The sequence below is a fragment of the Rhinolophus hipposideros genome, assembly GCF_964194185.1.
Source record: "Rhinolophus hipposideros genome assembly, chromosome: 17".
Taxonomy (NCBI): Eukaryota; Metazoa; Chordata; class Mammalia; order Chiroptera; family Rhinolophidae; genus Rhinolophus; species Rhinolophus hipposideros.
Window position 1 is genome coordinate 58,735,231 of NC_138063.1, and position 15,635 is coordinate 58,750,865.

At 48.8% G+C, this 15,635-nt stretch overlaps 2 protein-coding genes across 2 annotated transcripts in view; one reads left to right on the forward strand and one right to left on the reverse strand.

The window, feature by feature from the left end:
* The window catches only part of EEFSEC (eukaryotic elongation factor, selenocysteine-tRNA specific), a 329,667-nt gene extending 322,165 nt beyond the window's left edge, over positions 1–7,502 (forward strand). The window contains exon 7 of the mRNA XM_081079076.1: positions 7,279–7,502. Within this exon, the coding sequence (XP_080935202.1) occupies positions 7,279–7,316 (38 nt within the window). The 3' untranslated portion in view covers positions 7,317–7,502. The remainder of the gene's footprint in view (positions 1–7,278) is intronic.
* DNAJB8 (DnaJ heat shock protein family (Hsp40) member B8) lies at positions 5,502–6,203 on the reverse strand (the record flags this gene model as incomplete). Its single annotated transcript, XM_081077964.1, has 1 exon — positions 5,502–6,203. The coding sequence occupies one exon, from the start codon at positions 6,201–6,203 to the stop codon at positions 5,502–5,504; it is 702 nt and encodes a 233-aa protein (XP_080934090.1).
* Positions 7,503–15,635: the final 8,133 nt, after the last annotated feature.

Sequence of the window (15,635 nt, forward strand, 5' to 3'; positions counted from 1 at the left end):
TTGTGAAGGCTCTGCAGAGGGCCTCCGGGCTTCCTCACTGCTGCAGTCCCAGCATCCTGGACACAGGCAGGCCCAGGAGGGGCTGCGGCTGAAGTTCCTGTTATGAGAATGGCCTGCACCAGTGTGGCTTGGCCAGGCTTCCCCAAGGAGGTGACATGGACCGAGGCCTCCAAAAATGAATTTGACACGCCAAAAGGAGATTAGAAGAGTCAACCAGGTGAGTGGAACAGCATGCACAAGATGTGGACACTGAAAGGATCTGGAGCAGACAGTGCCAGTGGAGCAGGTGAAATGTGGGGCTAGAAAGGCAGGAGGGGCCTTGAATGCTGTACTTTGGGGAGCTGTACTTTGTCTTGAGTGTGTAGCCCTAGTTGCTCCTCAGCCTGTCTGTGCTTCCGGTTCTCTGCCTGACAAATGAGGCTAAGGGTTGAGACAAGGATTTAGTGAGGTCGTTGAGATCATGTCGCTCCTTAGCTGGGTTCATCAGCTGCCCTATTTGGTAGCCATGGGAGTAGTTGAAGCAGGGGAATACCCTGATGGTCTGTGCTGGAGAGGGAAGACCCCAACTTCAGGTGCAAGGCTTGGTGAAAGGAAGGCAGTGCAGACAATGAGCCCTGACCTTGAGGTCCTTGGGATGTTCAGGAATACCATTGCCTTATAAGCACCCAGATCTTGGCTATGTACCCAACCCCAGGAAAATGCAACCGCCTGGGCTGCTGAGCCATAATTGGATTTTCCCAGCAGCTGTCGGAGCTAAGCAGACCCACTTGACGAAGCCATGGCTGGCCAATAATTGGTGAAATTAGCAGGTTGCCAGGGGCAAAGGTCAGGTGGTTAATTCTGTAGTGGGGGCTTTGATGAAGTTAGTTGGTCCCACTGCAGGACTGGGATCTGGGGTTCGGCCTTCTGTGCCTCTCAGGGCGCTCCTGTCCTTCGGGTAACGTGGTTAGGGGACCTCCAGCTGCCGACCTGTCCCAGGGGCTCCTGGAGGCAGGACTCCAGGAGGCAGAGCCTGGGTTGAAGCTGGAGGTACAGCTAAACAGTGAGGACACCTACTAAGTCCTCCTGGACAGAACACTTGCAGCACCTGAGGGGGATTGCAACCCCTAGAGATTTGGGAGTAATGCCCCTTGGCTTCCTAGAAGAAGCCTTTAACAAGCTCCCCTGGGAGAACCTACCCATAGCGAGGACCACCTCCAGACTTTCAGCACCCCACCATAAGTGCTCTCATCCCAGCTCCGCATCTGGAAATGGGGATGAATTCCTCCCCAGGTCTGTCTGTATCCAGGCTCCACCCTTCCCCCAAGTTCAAGGCCTTCCAGCATCTTCTCCCCTCATAAGCCCCAGAGGCTGTCCTCTGAGCACACCCCCAGTTCCTGTTATTCCCTTGACTAGCCTGATCCCACCTTCTTTCACTGCACAGATTTATTGGACACCTCCATGCTAGACACTGGGCTAGGAGCTGAGATGCATGGCCGAGCAACATTTGATCAGGTCCCAGCCCAGTGGCACTCCCAGCACCGTTCCTCTTCCCATACTGGGAACCAGAGACCCTGTCATTAATCAGCCTCGAATGCTGAAACATGGCATCACTTTCTTTTCTGACTTCACTCCAGGCCTCAAGGAACTAGAGTTGCCAGCCTGCCGATTGTTCATACAGATACACACACACATACACACACACATGCACACACACATACACACATGCACGCATACGGGCACACACCTACCTTTAGTCGTTGCTGCAATCATTTATTATTATTATTATTATTATTATTATTATTATTATTATTTTAAAGGCAAATCCTTTGGAGTCAATAACTTGGATGAAATTCTGACTCAGCCTCTTGCCAGCTATGTGACTCTCTCCTCTCCATGCCTCAGTTTCCTGTTGGGAACTAAGTAACATGGATCAATGACCCCAGTCTGGGGAGTTATGAGCATTAAATGGAACTATTTGTACCCACCTCACTGGCCTCTTTTCTGTTCTTCAAACAGGGCAGGTATGTTCCTGCCTCAGGGTCTTTGTACTTGCTATTCCCTCTGCCCAGAATGCTTTTCTCCCAGATAACCATATAGTCCATGGTATCACTTTCATTCCAGTTTCTGCTAAATGTCACCTCCTCGGAGAAACTTTCCAGGACCACCTGACTTAAAACTCCCTGCTCATCCTCTGTCCCCATCCTTTTCCATCAGCTTACCTGCCTGTATTTCCTCTCTCACATTCATTTCTACTGGGAACAATATTCTATTGCTTGTTACCTGATACCCCAAAAGAGTGTCAGCTCCACAAGGTAGAAATCTAACAGACTTGCCTATTGCTGTATTCCCAGAGCTTAATACATATTTCTTAAATTGCATTTAATTAAAATTGACTGTCAGGCCGGCCCCCTGGCTCAGGTGGTTAGAGCGCTGTGCTCCTAAAGCCAAGGTCGCTAGTTCGATTCCCACATGGGCCAATGAGCTGCGCCCCCTACAGTTAAGATTGTGAACAACGGATCTCCCTGGAGCTGGGCTGCTGTGAGCAGCCAGAGGTTGGCGTGGACTGGCGTGGACTGGCGTGGGCTGCCACGGACTGCTGTGTGCTGCTGTGGACTACCGTGTGCTGCCAGGCATGGCCAGTGGCCAGGGTGAGTGGCCGGCAGCCAGTGAGAGCTGCTGTGAGCAGCTGACCGACCACCCAATGGCCTCATGGGGGAGGGGGGAGGCGCAAGGCTCATAATACCAGAACGGACCAGGGAGCTGTGTCCTACACAACTAGACTGAGAAACAACAGCTTAAACCAGAGTGGGGGGAGGCTGAAGAAAGGGGGGAAAAAGTGACTGACACATCTTTAAGTTTGAGATTATTTCAAAATAAAAATATACTTTAAAAATATGTATTTTAAAAACACTGGCACTCAGGTTGGTAATCAGGTAATCAGAACACAGTTTCCTCTTTAGCATTGGCCCCCCCCTCCCATGACGGGAAGCTCACGCCTTCTTAGGGAGTCTGCCTTGCTCTGATTTGGAGGAAGCTCTGTTGCTGTGGGACCTACTCCTTATAACACCCACCCCCATCTAGTGGGTCCTAGGCCTACTCTCTAAGCCTCAGACCCACCTCTTCTCCTGGCCTCAAATAGCCATGCAGAGACTTGGGGATAGCAACTGGAGTCTGCCAGGCTGTGTTTCTCCACAGTGAGTCTCTCCAGTTCCTCCCAGGATGGAGTCCCCAACCTTCTCCCAATCCCTTTCCTGAGGGCACATGAGAATTCCCAGGCACTTTCTTGTTAACATCTTCTGGTCACACAAAGCTTGGGGCCCACCCACTGCTGACACAGTCAGGTCTCCCCAGCCTGACTTCCTCCTCTTTAAAGCAGAATTATTCACTCTAATTTTCAGGCTTGGGCATCTTATTTCTAATTGAGGCAACAGCTCTGGATCTGTTCCCCTTCCAACTGAGTGTGTCAGGGAATGTGAGACCTGTTTCTTTTGTGGCTCCTTCAAAGTTTTGGTGCCGACACTAAGGACATAATGCTGAGGACAGAGCCCTGGGACCCAGTTGTAGACACTTCACCCAGTCACAGAGACAAACATACACAAGCAGGCCCACACAAACACCTTCTTACGATGCCCTGACCTAGGTGATGGGATCAGCAGTGAGTAAAACAGATCTCCTCTTCTTGAGAGGTTTACTGTCTCCTGGGGCTGCAGAGTGTAATTAAACCATCCTCCACTCCTCTGTGCCACACATACACAGACAGAAATATGTGCATAGTGGCCACACATGTGATCCTTGGGCTAGAGTTCTCCTGACTATGTAGGGTCACCTAGGAAATGATACGAGAGGGTCCCAGTCCTCAGAACATCTGCCAGGTGTTCTTGCATGTGTCATTAGTCGTCTGTCCACAACAGCCCTGTGTACCCGTGAACTTCCTCCTCTGTTGGCTCCCTGTTTACAAAACTGCTCAAAGGATGCCCACCGCCGCCGCAGCTGGCAGTGCCAGCTAGAGCATCATGCCCGGGATCTGCTCTGCCTCTGAATGCTGCCCACCCTTGGGGCCCAGCCATGAACACCACAGAGGCAGGCAGGAGTCTCCACCCCAGACTTTCTCTGGGGCCTAGGAAGGCCCAGCTCCTATCTCCCGTCTCCTGCTCCAACACTCATTGCCTCCCAACGGTGGGCCTTACTTTGACCTGCCTGGGATCACCACACATCCCCCAGCACCCAATACTCATGCACCACCCTCCCTCACATGTCACCCCCCATAAACCACATCACACACCACACCCCGGACACCACACACACACACACACACACACACACACGCAAGTCACACATCATATACGCCACACCCCCGCATACTCCACAGCACACATACTCCACACTCATATCGTACCACATATATCACGTATACCACACACACACACCACATCACATACACCACACACTCATACACACCACACCACACCCTTACAACCATGTCACACACCACGCTCACAAACACCACATTCACACACACCACACAGCACACACAGCACAGTACACATACCCACACCCCCACACACACCCAGAAAAATTCATTCTTCCAACAAATATGTGCCCTGCCCCTGTGTGCCAGTCATTGATCTAGATTCTGGGGACACAGCAAGAGACAAGGCAGTTGCAGGCCCTGCTCCCTTGGACCTCAGTGTGTTGAGACTGCACTCATCTCTCAAACAGTCACATAGGGCCATGGAGAAACAGGTGTGGGGGCTACGAGAAAGCAAGTGGGTGGGAAGCTAATTCAGAATAGGGGTGTCAGGGAAGGACTCCTTAAAGAAGTTATGTTTGAGCAAAGGCCTGAAGATGAGTGGACGTTGACTAGGGAGAGCAGCACGTGTGAAAGCCCTGAGGCTCTCAGGCATTTGGTGCGGTGCAGGAACAGGGCAGTGGCCAATATGGCTGCAGCTCAGAGATTGAAAGTTGCGGGGAGGTGAGACTAGGAAGGTGGGCAGGGCCAGGTCATCAGGGATCTCATGGTAAGAATGAGGCTTGCGGTCTTTATGCTTAGAGGACAGGGAGCCACTGAGGGCTTAAAGCAAGGCAGGTAACATGACGCAGTGTGGGCTTTGGGACTACAACCACATGAAGAATCACGGCAGGGCTCAGCGGTTAGAAGTTGGGGCCAAAGCCCTGTGAGGATGATGTCGCCATGTGGGAGTCAGTGGTGGGTATGGAGGCACGGGGTTGGATTGAGAGGGATTGATTGTTACGGCATTTATCAATACAGATGACAGGCAAGAGATCACAGATCACCTGCAGAACCACCCCTCCGCTCCCTGCTAACACAGCCTAAATTGGGGAGGCAGTACCCACAGGCCCAGAGGCACAGGCTGCTCTGCATGTCCATTCGTGCTGAGTCAGCACCACCCAGGTTTGCTAAGACACCCCCACCCCCCAAAGCTGGGCCAGTTGTTTCCATGAACTCACTTGTCACATTTATTAACCAGATGGTGGATGCAGGGCCTGGGTGGCCATGCTTACTTGTTGTCCACCCGTTTGAGCTGCTCCTTGCCACTGATGGTCACCGACTTGAGCTGCCCATCCTCTTCCACCTCCGTGCGCTCCTGCCCGTTCTCCACAATGCGCTTGGTGGTGATTTTATGTCCATTGATCACCTCGGTGGATGACATAACCGACTTGAACCCGGAGCCGCCAGAGCCGGAGCCCCCAAAGGAAGCGGATGAGAAGGCAGTGTGGCTGGCGCCGCCGCCACGGCCCCGCGGGGCAAAAGCTGAGAAGGCCTCCATGAAGGCTGGGAACTCGCCGAAGCCGGCAGGAAAGGTGCCCCTCAGGCCGTGGCCCCAGCCAGCACGGTCATTGTGGAAGGGGGTGTCCCAGAAGTCAAAGGAGAAGGGGTCCAGGCCACCGAAAAATTCGCGAAAGATATCCTCAGGGTTCCGGAATGTGTAGCCAGTATCGAAGGGGCTGTTGTGGGGGGTACTGGCCCCCCCACCGGCCAGCCAGCTGTCACAGCCAGCCCGGTCATACACAGAGCGCTTCTTGGAATTAGACAGGACCTCATAGGCCTCCGACACCTGCTTGAACTTCTTCTCAGCTTCCTCCTTGTTGTCAGGGTTCTTGTCGGGGTGCCAGCGCAAGGCCAGTTTGCGGTAAGCCTTCTTGATGTCCTCCGGGGAGGCGCTGGACTGTACCCCCAGCACTTTGTAATAGTTAGCCATGCCTCGGGGGAGTAGAGCCGGAGGCAGACGAGAAGGTGAAGTGGGCACCGGGGCACAGGTGATCAGGGTGGGTGCAGAGGCAGCAGCCGGTGTGGGTCCCTCAGCAAGTGCCTTGCTGGACTCTGCGGGCTCCGGGCGCGGTTCTGCCCGGTGAGTTTACCTTTTCATAGTACCAGTTCTCAGGGACAGGTGGGCACCTCCACTGAGAGGGGGGAGGGGAGGGAAACTGCCAGTGTGCAACCAGGCGGGGGCAGGCCTGCCTGCAGAGCTGAGCCAGGCCATTTGTGACATCAGCCTCTGGGCGGGGCAAATCCACATCCAGCCCTGGCCCGGGGAACCCCCAGTACACGGGCCTGCCCCTGTGAACAAGGCCAGCCTCCGCGGCCGGCTGAGGCGCAGAGCTCGCTCACAGAGCGTCTGTTGGCTGAGCCCTGGGATCAGCCATGGGATCCCGGGCCAGGTGGGCAACGAAGATTAGAAAGAGTGGTCAAGAGAGGAGAGTCAGGCCTTCATCGGATACGTCCACCTAGCCCAATGACTGGGTTGTTGGTATGCAGTGAGGGGTCCCAAAGTGGGGGAGCAGGCAGGATGGGGGCATTCTTCTTGTGCCCCATTATCCCATCAGATCCTCAGAGGTAAGCCCCACAAAGGCAGGGATGTTTGTCAGCATTTAGGACAGTGCCTGGTAATCAGTTCAACTGGTGGAATAAATGAAGTTCAGAGTCTTGCAGCACTGTACTTAAGGTCACACAGCAAGTCAATGAGAGAGAGAGGGAGATGAAAATCCAGGGCTGTCTAAGGCTGTAGTGGACAACAAAGTAAAAAGAAGCATTCCATTCAACAGTGGAAAGAAAAATAAGGATTGAAAATAAATATAGATTTGTGAGTGTAGTGTGTTGACTAGTGGCCCCCATAAAGATATGTCTGTGTCCTAATGGCCAGAATGTGTGAATATGACCTTATTTGGAAAAGGGTCTTTGCAGATGTAATTAAATTAGGGGTCTCAAGATGAGATCATCCTGGATTATCTGGGTTGGTCTGGTCCTAAATCTAATGACAAGTGCCCTTATTAAAGGCACACAGAGAGAGACACGCCGAGAGAAGAGAAAGTGATATGAAGATGGAGGCAGAAATTGAGGCGATGCCGTGCAAGGAAAGCCAACAGTCACTAGAAGCTGGAAGGAGCAAAGAAGGATCCTTCTTCAGAGACTCTGGAAGGACTGCAGCCCCGATGACACCTTGATTTTGAACTTCTAGCTTCCAGAACTGTGAGAGAATAAAATTTTATTATTTCAAGCCACCCAGTTTGTGATAATTTGTTATAGTAGCTCTAGGAAACTAATAAGATAAGTGAGGTAACCAGCTGTTCGTATGCATTCATGGTTCTTTAATTCTTGTTCCGATATTGGATCATATTCAGAATAGCAATTAATAATACTGATTAACATCTATTCCTACCTTCAGTACAGCCTCCTACAGTTAAGATGGAAAACATGCTAAATTACCTATTAACAATCCAGTGAGGAACTTAGCTGTTCGGATCATTGAGTCTTAACTGGAATAGCAATCCTCTTCTTTCTCTTCCTTCCTTTGTCCCCCGCCCCACCACCCTCTTGTTTCTCTGTCTTTTCTACATTCTATTTATTTCCCTCTTTCTTTCTCTTTTCCTTCAATATTCATTGGTGCTAGGTTCCAGGCACCTAGCAGAGTACAGTATGTTCTCAGCAATCCTAAATGCCAGGAGAAATGAAAGCAGAATCTGGAGATAATTTGCAAACCCAACCTAGAGTGATAAATGTTGTCACCCCCACACACCTTACCAAGAGCAGGATTTGCCCTCTGTGCCCCATATCCATCCAACTACACGGCCTAACACACCTAATTCATGTTGCGTGGTAGAAGAAATGAATGGCAGAATAACTCCACTAGTTGTAGCTACAGATGAAAATGTTTCCATATTTTTGTACCTATATTTCTGCTACTGTAGTGAGAACCTGTTATTGACAGGCTTGTCCTTTGGAGCTGGGGAAAGATACCTATCCTACACAATTCTCCATGACGATAACATTGGGAATAGTGCTGTTGTTGACAATGGTGGCTGTGGAGACAGTGACAAGGTGAAACACGCATAGTGACAGATAAGGCATCATTAAGACAGTAGAGGTTATTAGGGTAGTGATGATGATGGGACAGTAATTGTGGTAGTGACAGTGGAGCTGATAACGACGAAAGTGGTGCTAATAGAGGTGATGGTGACAGTAGAAATGCTTGTGGTGGAGACAGTAACTCATGGTAGTGGTGGTGGTGGTGGTGATGGTGGTAACAGTGGAGGGGATGGTAATTGCGGTGGTAAGAGGTGTTGTTGTTAGTGATGGTAGAGGTCTGCTGGAAGTGGCTACCAGCAGAACCGTTGGTGAAATCCGTGGTGGTGATGGTGATCCTGTAGGTGGTGATGGGCTAGTGGAAGTTGCGTGTTGTAGAGCTTTGCTACAGTAGTGAACCCACATTTCAGCGCTTCATGAAAGACGTTTAGTTCTTGCCCACTTACTTGTCAGCACCCATGGATCAGCTGCTGGGGCTCCCACTCACGTATCTTCTCATTCTGGACCCCAAGCTGAAGAAATGGCGCTGATCTGGAACATAACATTCTCATGGCAAAGAGGGTGTGAGTAAGAGCTGGTAGAATGCCTTTTAAAATTTCTGTTGAAATGTGATGTATGTCACTCTTGCTCATGTCGTATGTCAAGGCCAGTGTCAATGGAATGGGAAATGGTACTCCTTCAGGAAGGTTCTGCAAGTCTCAAGCAACAGCTTGAGAGACACAATACTCTTATAGGGAAGAGGGAGTGGTCAATATTGCAGTATGCTACAAGTGATACATGGGGGTGATGGGGGCAGCAGTATTGATGGCCCCGATAGAAACACTGGTGGTGCTGCTGGTGACGGGAGTGGTAGTGGTGGTGCTAATGGGAGTAGTGGCAGTAACTGTGATATTAATGGTGGATGGTGGGAGTGCTGAGAGTGGTGAGAATGATATACTGGTGGGAACGACAGTTACAGCCATAGTGCTGATGGCGATGGTAATGATATTGGGGGTGTGGTGTTCTATATTTTTTTTTGCTAACTCAACACTACCACCACCCTCTTCTATGGTCTTCTCTGTATACTAGAGAATTTTGGAAAAATGTCCAGAATCCCCTTCCCCACACCATTGCAGATTACAGTCTGCCAATTCATGAAATTTGGAAAGTTGAAGAGAAAGAGGAAGTTACAGGCAGATGACAACCCAGAGGTTTGCAGCAGCTTCTGGGAAATCTTCTGAGAATCCCCTGCTTCAGAGCTGCAGGCTGAGATACTCTGCTTCCAGAATATCATAAGATTCCAGCAGCTTCCTGGCAAGCTCTTGAGATTTACTCACTTTGGAACTGCAGACTGAGACCATCAGAGATGACTTGTTCCCCTGATCTTTACTGCAATTGTTGTGGAAACTTGTATTAAATGTCTTCATACCTGTTACACAGTCAGTAACTATGTACATGTGGTCATGATGACATGATGGTAGTAACTCAGATAAAGATGGTGGGAGTGGTGGCCGTGGGTATGGTAATAACGGTGATGGTGCACGTGGAGGTGATGGTGTGATGTCAGAGGTGGGGTTAGAGCTGACGGTAGTAATGACAGTGGTGGTAGCAGAGGTAGAGGTAATAATGAGCTTGTATGAAGTAGATATAGCGGTAGTGGTGGTGGCGATGATGATGATGCAGTAGGTAATGCTACTGAGGAGGAAGGCGGTGGGAATGCTGACAGTGGTTGATATGGAAACAGTGGTGATGCAAGTGGTGGTGATGATGGTCATGTTAATGGTGATTCTGGTTGGGGTGAAGACGGCGGTGATGATGATAGTGATGGTGGTGATGCTGGTGATGATGATGACAATGATGGGTGTGTTTGTGGTCATGGTACCATGGATATTGGTTGAGGTAGATATGGTGATGACAGTGACACCGGTGATAACGAAGCAGGTAGTAGAGATGGTGATGATGCTGATGGTGGTGGAGGTGGTGGTGATGATGCAAGTGATGTCTGACATGGGATGGTGGTAGTAATGATGGAATTGGTGGTGATGGTGATGATAGTGATGGTGGTGATTTTAATAATAGTGATGATAACGATGATCATAATTGTGGTCATAGTAATAGTGATACGGTTGAGGTAAAGGAGGTGAATCAGAGGCAGGATGTGATAGGAGTGATGGGGCTAGTGGGGTAGTGTGATAACAGTGATGTGGTGTGAGGTGATGGTCTACTGGCTGAGGTAGAGATGGTCACAGTGATGATAATGGTAATAGTGATGGTGGAGGTAGGGATGATAGTGTGTTGATGGTGAGGAGGTGATATGATATTGGTGATGGGGTTGATGACAATGGCATTACCAAAAGTGAAGCCTGAGGGTGCCACTACAGTGTAATTGGGACAGTGTGTGGATGGTTACAACAATATTATTAATAGACAAGGGAACCGGGATAATGAGGTGCCCAAGAATCCTACAGATGCTTCCTCTGACCCAGGCTTTCCTCTCCTCGCCTCGCCTGAGACTCTGGTGCTGGCCTTCACTGCCCTCCCAGGAAGGAACTTTCTTCTGGCCCCTGCTGTTTCAGAGCTCCTCAGAAGGTTCCTTGCCCTGCTCCGTACCCAGGGCCTATGCTCAACTTGAGGTCCTACCTTGAGTGGGTCTGTAGGAGGCAGCTGGGATTGAAAATGGCTGGAGACCCCATCATATCTCCTGATTCAGAGCTTTCCCAGAGCACAGCTCTTCCCTGCTGAAGGTGTCCTGAAGATGGAGAGCCTCTCCAGCTTCCTGGAGGTGGGGGTGAAGCAAGCCCCCCATAAAAGAAGGCATGGAACCTGGTGGCAGCATGCAAAGGTGATTTCCCATTCTGTAAAGATGGAGGAATAGGGATGAATGGGCATGAGCATTAACTCAGGCCCCCACACTCTTGACTCTCACAGGCTGATTGGTCACTTTCCTTCTCTGAGCCTCTGTCTTTATTTGCCAGTGAGTTAGTGAAACTTCTCCCTTTTGGGGCTTCCTCCCTTCTGGAGCTAGCCTAGCCTCCCTGTCCTCCGACCTGTGATGTCCCATGTCCCTGGTCTCAGGCCCACCCTAAAGCCAACCCCCTGAGCCATGGCCTGGGAAGAGAGAGAAGACCTTGAGTAACCAGGTGATTTCAGTCAGAGGAAGGCCCAGAGAGGGCAGGGCACAGCCAAGGTCACACAGCAATCCTTCCCAGGCTGAGCTGATGGAAGCCAATTAGGCAACCAATTAGTATTCTGAGCAGCTAGAGGCCCCTCTCTGTCTCTATAATTAATGGAGTGGCTTTTTAAAAGGATTCTAATCACCCCGAAAAGGATTCTAATCACCCCGATTCCTATCTGCTTATCACTAGCGTTCCTAATTAGATGATCCTGGCAGTCACTCGGCTAATTCCCTCCAGCCCCATGCAGCCCTGCCCAGCCTGGGGCAGCCCACCCCACCCCCACAGTCCACCCCGCCCAGCCATATGGGCAGTTCAGGCCTTCTCTCCCCTCAGGGCCCCTGGTTCTCTAACTGCATTACCTTCAGGATGGATGGACGACAACGATGGATGGATGTGGCACTGGATGGACAGCGACAGGTGAGTGAAAGGACTGCATGAACAGCTATGAGGGTGCATGGATGGATGGACAGACAGACTGAGAGGTTAAGAGCTCGACCTGTCAAGTCAGACAGCTCTGCCATTTATTAGCTCTGTGTTCTTAGTGAAGTCACTTAATCTTTCTGTGCCAGTTTCCTCATCTCATGAGGTAGTAATAGTATTTTCCTCATACTATTTTTTCTGGTTACTGTGAGGACAGCTTAGAATGGAGGAAAAGCTGTGTATATGTCCTTGCTATCATAATGATGACAATGTTGATAATAGTCCATACACGGATGGATGGAAAGAACAGACTGACAGCTGAGAGAAGGAAGGTCCATGGAAGAATGGGTACAAGGGTAGAAGGACATACAAATTGGTGGGCTTATAGAAAGCTGATCAGTATAATAGAACAAGTATAACAGAAGGGACAGTGAGTGCTCAGTGCCAGATTGGAAGGTGAAAGAAGTGGTGGGGACAGCCCTTCTCCTGCAGAGGTAACAGGATCATCTCAGCTCATCTCAACACAGACCTGGTTCAGACCTGCTTTCCCTTCCTAGGACCTCCAGGAAAGCTTCCTGCTCAACCCTTCCAGCCAGTGGTGATGAACGCCCTTTGGTTCCTCGGGATCCTTTCTCCTCAATCTTGACCCAAATAACACCCTTCCTGGTGGAGGCCTATGTGATCTCTGAAGGCTCAGATCTAGCCTCAAGTGGGACATTACTGCTTAAGTGAAGGCATCATTTGTGGGACCTCCCCCTACCCCCGACGCACACCAGAGTTCCAAAGTGCACCAGCCTATTAGGGCAGCCACTCTCCCCTCCCCACCCACAGCGCCCTAGTCCCCAGCCCACTGCTGCCATGTAGTGACCCTGGACAGGACTCTGATCCTGATTCCTCTAGGAGGATTCAACCCCCAGAGCCTCCCCATACACCATGGGCTTCTGCAGCCTCTGGAGTATGGTGTTTCCTGGATCTTTCTCGAAAGACTATAGAACAAAGAAGCCTGAAGTATCTTCCAGAGTCAAGACCTACATGCACACATTCACACCAGCAGACATCTATCTATTCACCCACCCTTCCATCCATCCATCCATCCACCCATCCATTCATCCACTCACCCATCTATCCATCCCACATGTTTCTTGAGCTCCTATCCACCCATGTGCCAAGCACTCTTCCAAGTGCTACAGGTATATATGCCAGTGAACACACTAGATAGGGCCTTGCCCTCATGGAGCTGACATTCAGTGGGGAAGATACAAGAAACTGATAACTAATGAATGTTTAATATAATGTCAGGTAGTAATAGGTGCCTTGGAGAAAAACAGCAAAGAAAGGACTTAGAGGGGCAGCGGGATGGCTCAGTTGGTTAGAGTGCGGGCTCTCAACAACAAGGTTCCTTGTTTAATTCCCTCCATGAGATGATGGGCTGCGCCCCCTGCAACTAAGATTGAAAACAGCGACTGGACTTGGAGCTGAGCTGTGCCCTCCACACTAGATTGAAGGACAACGACTTGGAGCTGATGGGCCCTGGAGAAACACACTGTTCCCCAATATTCCCCAATAAAAATTAAAAAAAAAGAAAAGAAAAAGGACTTAGAGAATGATGGAGTTTCTCTTTTAGATAGAGTGGTCAGATAGAGCACCCCACACCTCCACATACTTAGGCACCCATGCCCCCATGAGTTTGTGCATACTTATACAGACAAACATGCCTGCACACATGTACACTGAAGTACACACGTATTCCCCTCCCCCCTCCATAAAACACACAAGTCCTGCAGTCCTGCTGTGTCTGCCTGGGAATGTCTCTAAAGGTGCCCCTGCTGGCCTCAGCTGGGGAGGTCCAGGACTGTTTCCCCCTCCCTCGCCCTCCCAATGCCCCACCCCCAAGCCCTGAAGGGTGGGCGGGACCTGTGACTTGGTATAATCAATAGAATGTGGCAAAGGTGATAGGATGTCATTCTCGAGTGCAGGACGTCGTGTAAGATGTTCCTCTCATGTGGACTCACTCTCTCAGAGTCTCTGACTGCTGCTGGCTTTTTAGGAGCAAGCTGCCAGGAATCCTACAGCTGCAAAAAAGCACTTGACAAAATCCAGCAGCCATTGATGATAAAAACCGTTAAGAAAGTGGGAATAGAGGGATCATATCTCAACATAATAAAGGCCATATGTGATAAACCCACAGCTAACATCATACTCAATGGGGAAAATCTAAAACCATTCCCCTTAAGATCAGGAATAAGGCGAGGTTGCCCACTTTCTCCACTTCTATTCGACATAGTGCCTGAAGTTCTAGCCACAACAATCAGACAAGAAAAAAAAATAAAAGGCATCCAAATTGGTAATGAGGAAGTAAAATTGTCATTATATACAGATGACATGATACTATATATAGAGAACACTAAAGACTCCACCGAGAAACTATCAGAGCTAATAAATGAATTTAGTAAAGTAGCAGGATACAAAATTAATATTCAGAAATCAGCTGCATTTGTATATACCAATAATAAAACATCAGAAAGAGAAATTAAGAAAACAATCCCATTTATAGTTGCTTCAAAGACTATAAAACACCTGGGAATAAATTTAACCAAAGAAGTAAAAGATCTGTACTCAGAAAATTATAAGACACTGAAGAGAGAAATTAAAAGAGGATATAAATAGATGGAAACACATACCATGCTCATGGACAGGAAGAATTAATATAGTTAAAATATCCATACTGCCTAAGGCAATATACATATTCAACGCAATTCCTATCAAACTACCACGGACATTTTTCACAGAAATAGAACATATAATCCTAAAATTTGCATGGAACCATAAAAGACCCCGAATAGCCTCAGCAATCTTGAGAAATAAGAACAAAGTGGGAGGTATAACGATACCCGACATCAAATTATACTACAAGACTACAGTACTCAAAACAGCATGGTACTGGCATAAAAACAGACACATAGATCAATGGAACAGAATAGAGAGTCCAGAAGTAAATCCATGCCTATATGACCATTTAATCTATGACAATGGAAGCAAGAATGTACGGTGGGGTAAAGACAGTCTATTCAATAATTGGTGCTGGGAAACTTGGACAGACACATGCAAAAAAATGAGCTGGACCACCTCCTTACACCATATACAAGAATAAATTCAAAATGGATTAAAGACTTAAATGTAAGATCTGAAACCATAAAATTCCTAGAAGAAAATATAGGAAGAAACTTCACAGACATTACCCGGAGTAAGATTTTTACTGATATATCCCCTCGGGCAAGGGAAGTAAAAGAAAAAATAAACATGTGGGATTATATCAAACTAAAAAGATTTTTTGCAGCAAAGGAAACCATCAATAAAACAAAAAGGGATCCTACTGAATGGCAGAAGGTATTTGCCAATGATACATCCTACAAGGGGTTAATATCCAAAATTTATTTAAAAACTCACTCAACTCAACTCCAAAAAACAAACAACCCAATTTAAAAAAATGGGCAGAGGACCTGAAAAGACACTTTTCTAAAAAGGACATACAGATGGCAAACAGACATGTGAAAAAATGCTCAACCTCACTAACAATCAGAGAAATGCAAATAAAAACCACAATGAGATACCACCTCACCCCAGTCAAAATGGCTATCATCAATAAATCACAAACAACAAGTGCTGGTGCGGATATATATATACAGTTACAAGAAGCGGAGTACAACATTAGGAGTAGAGACAGTGGAAATGTAATGGCTGTGTGCGATGTCAGA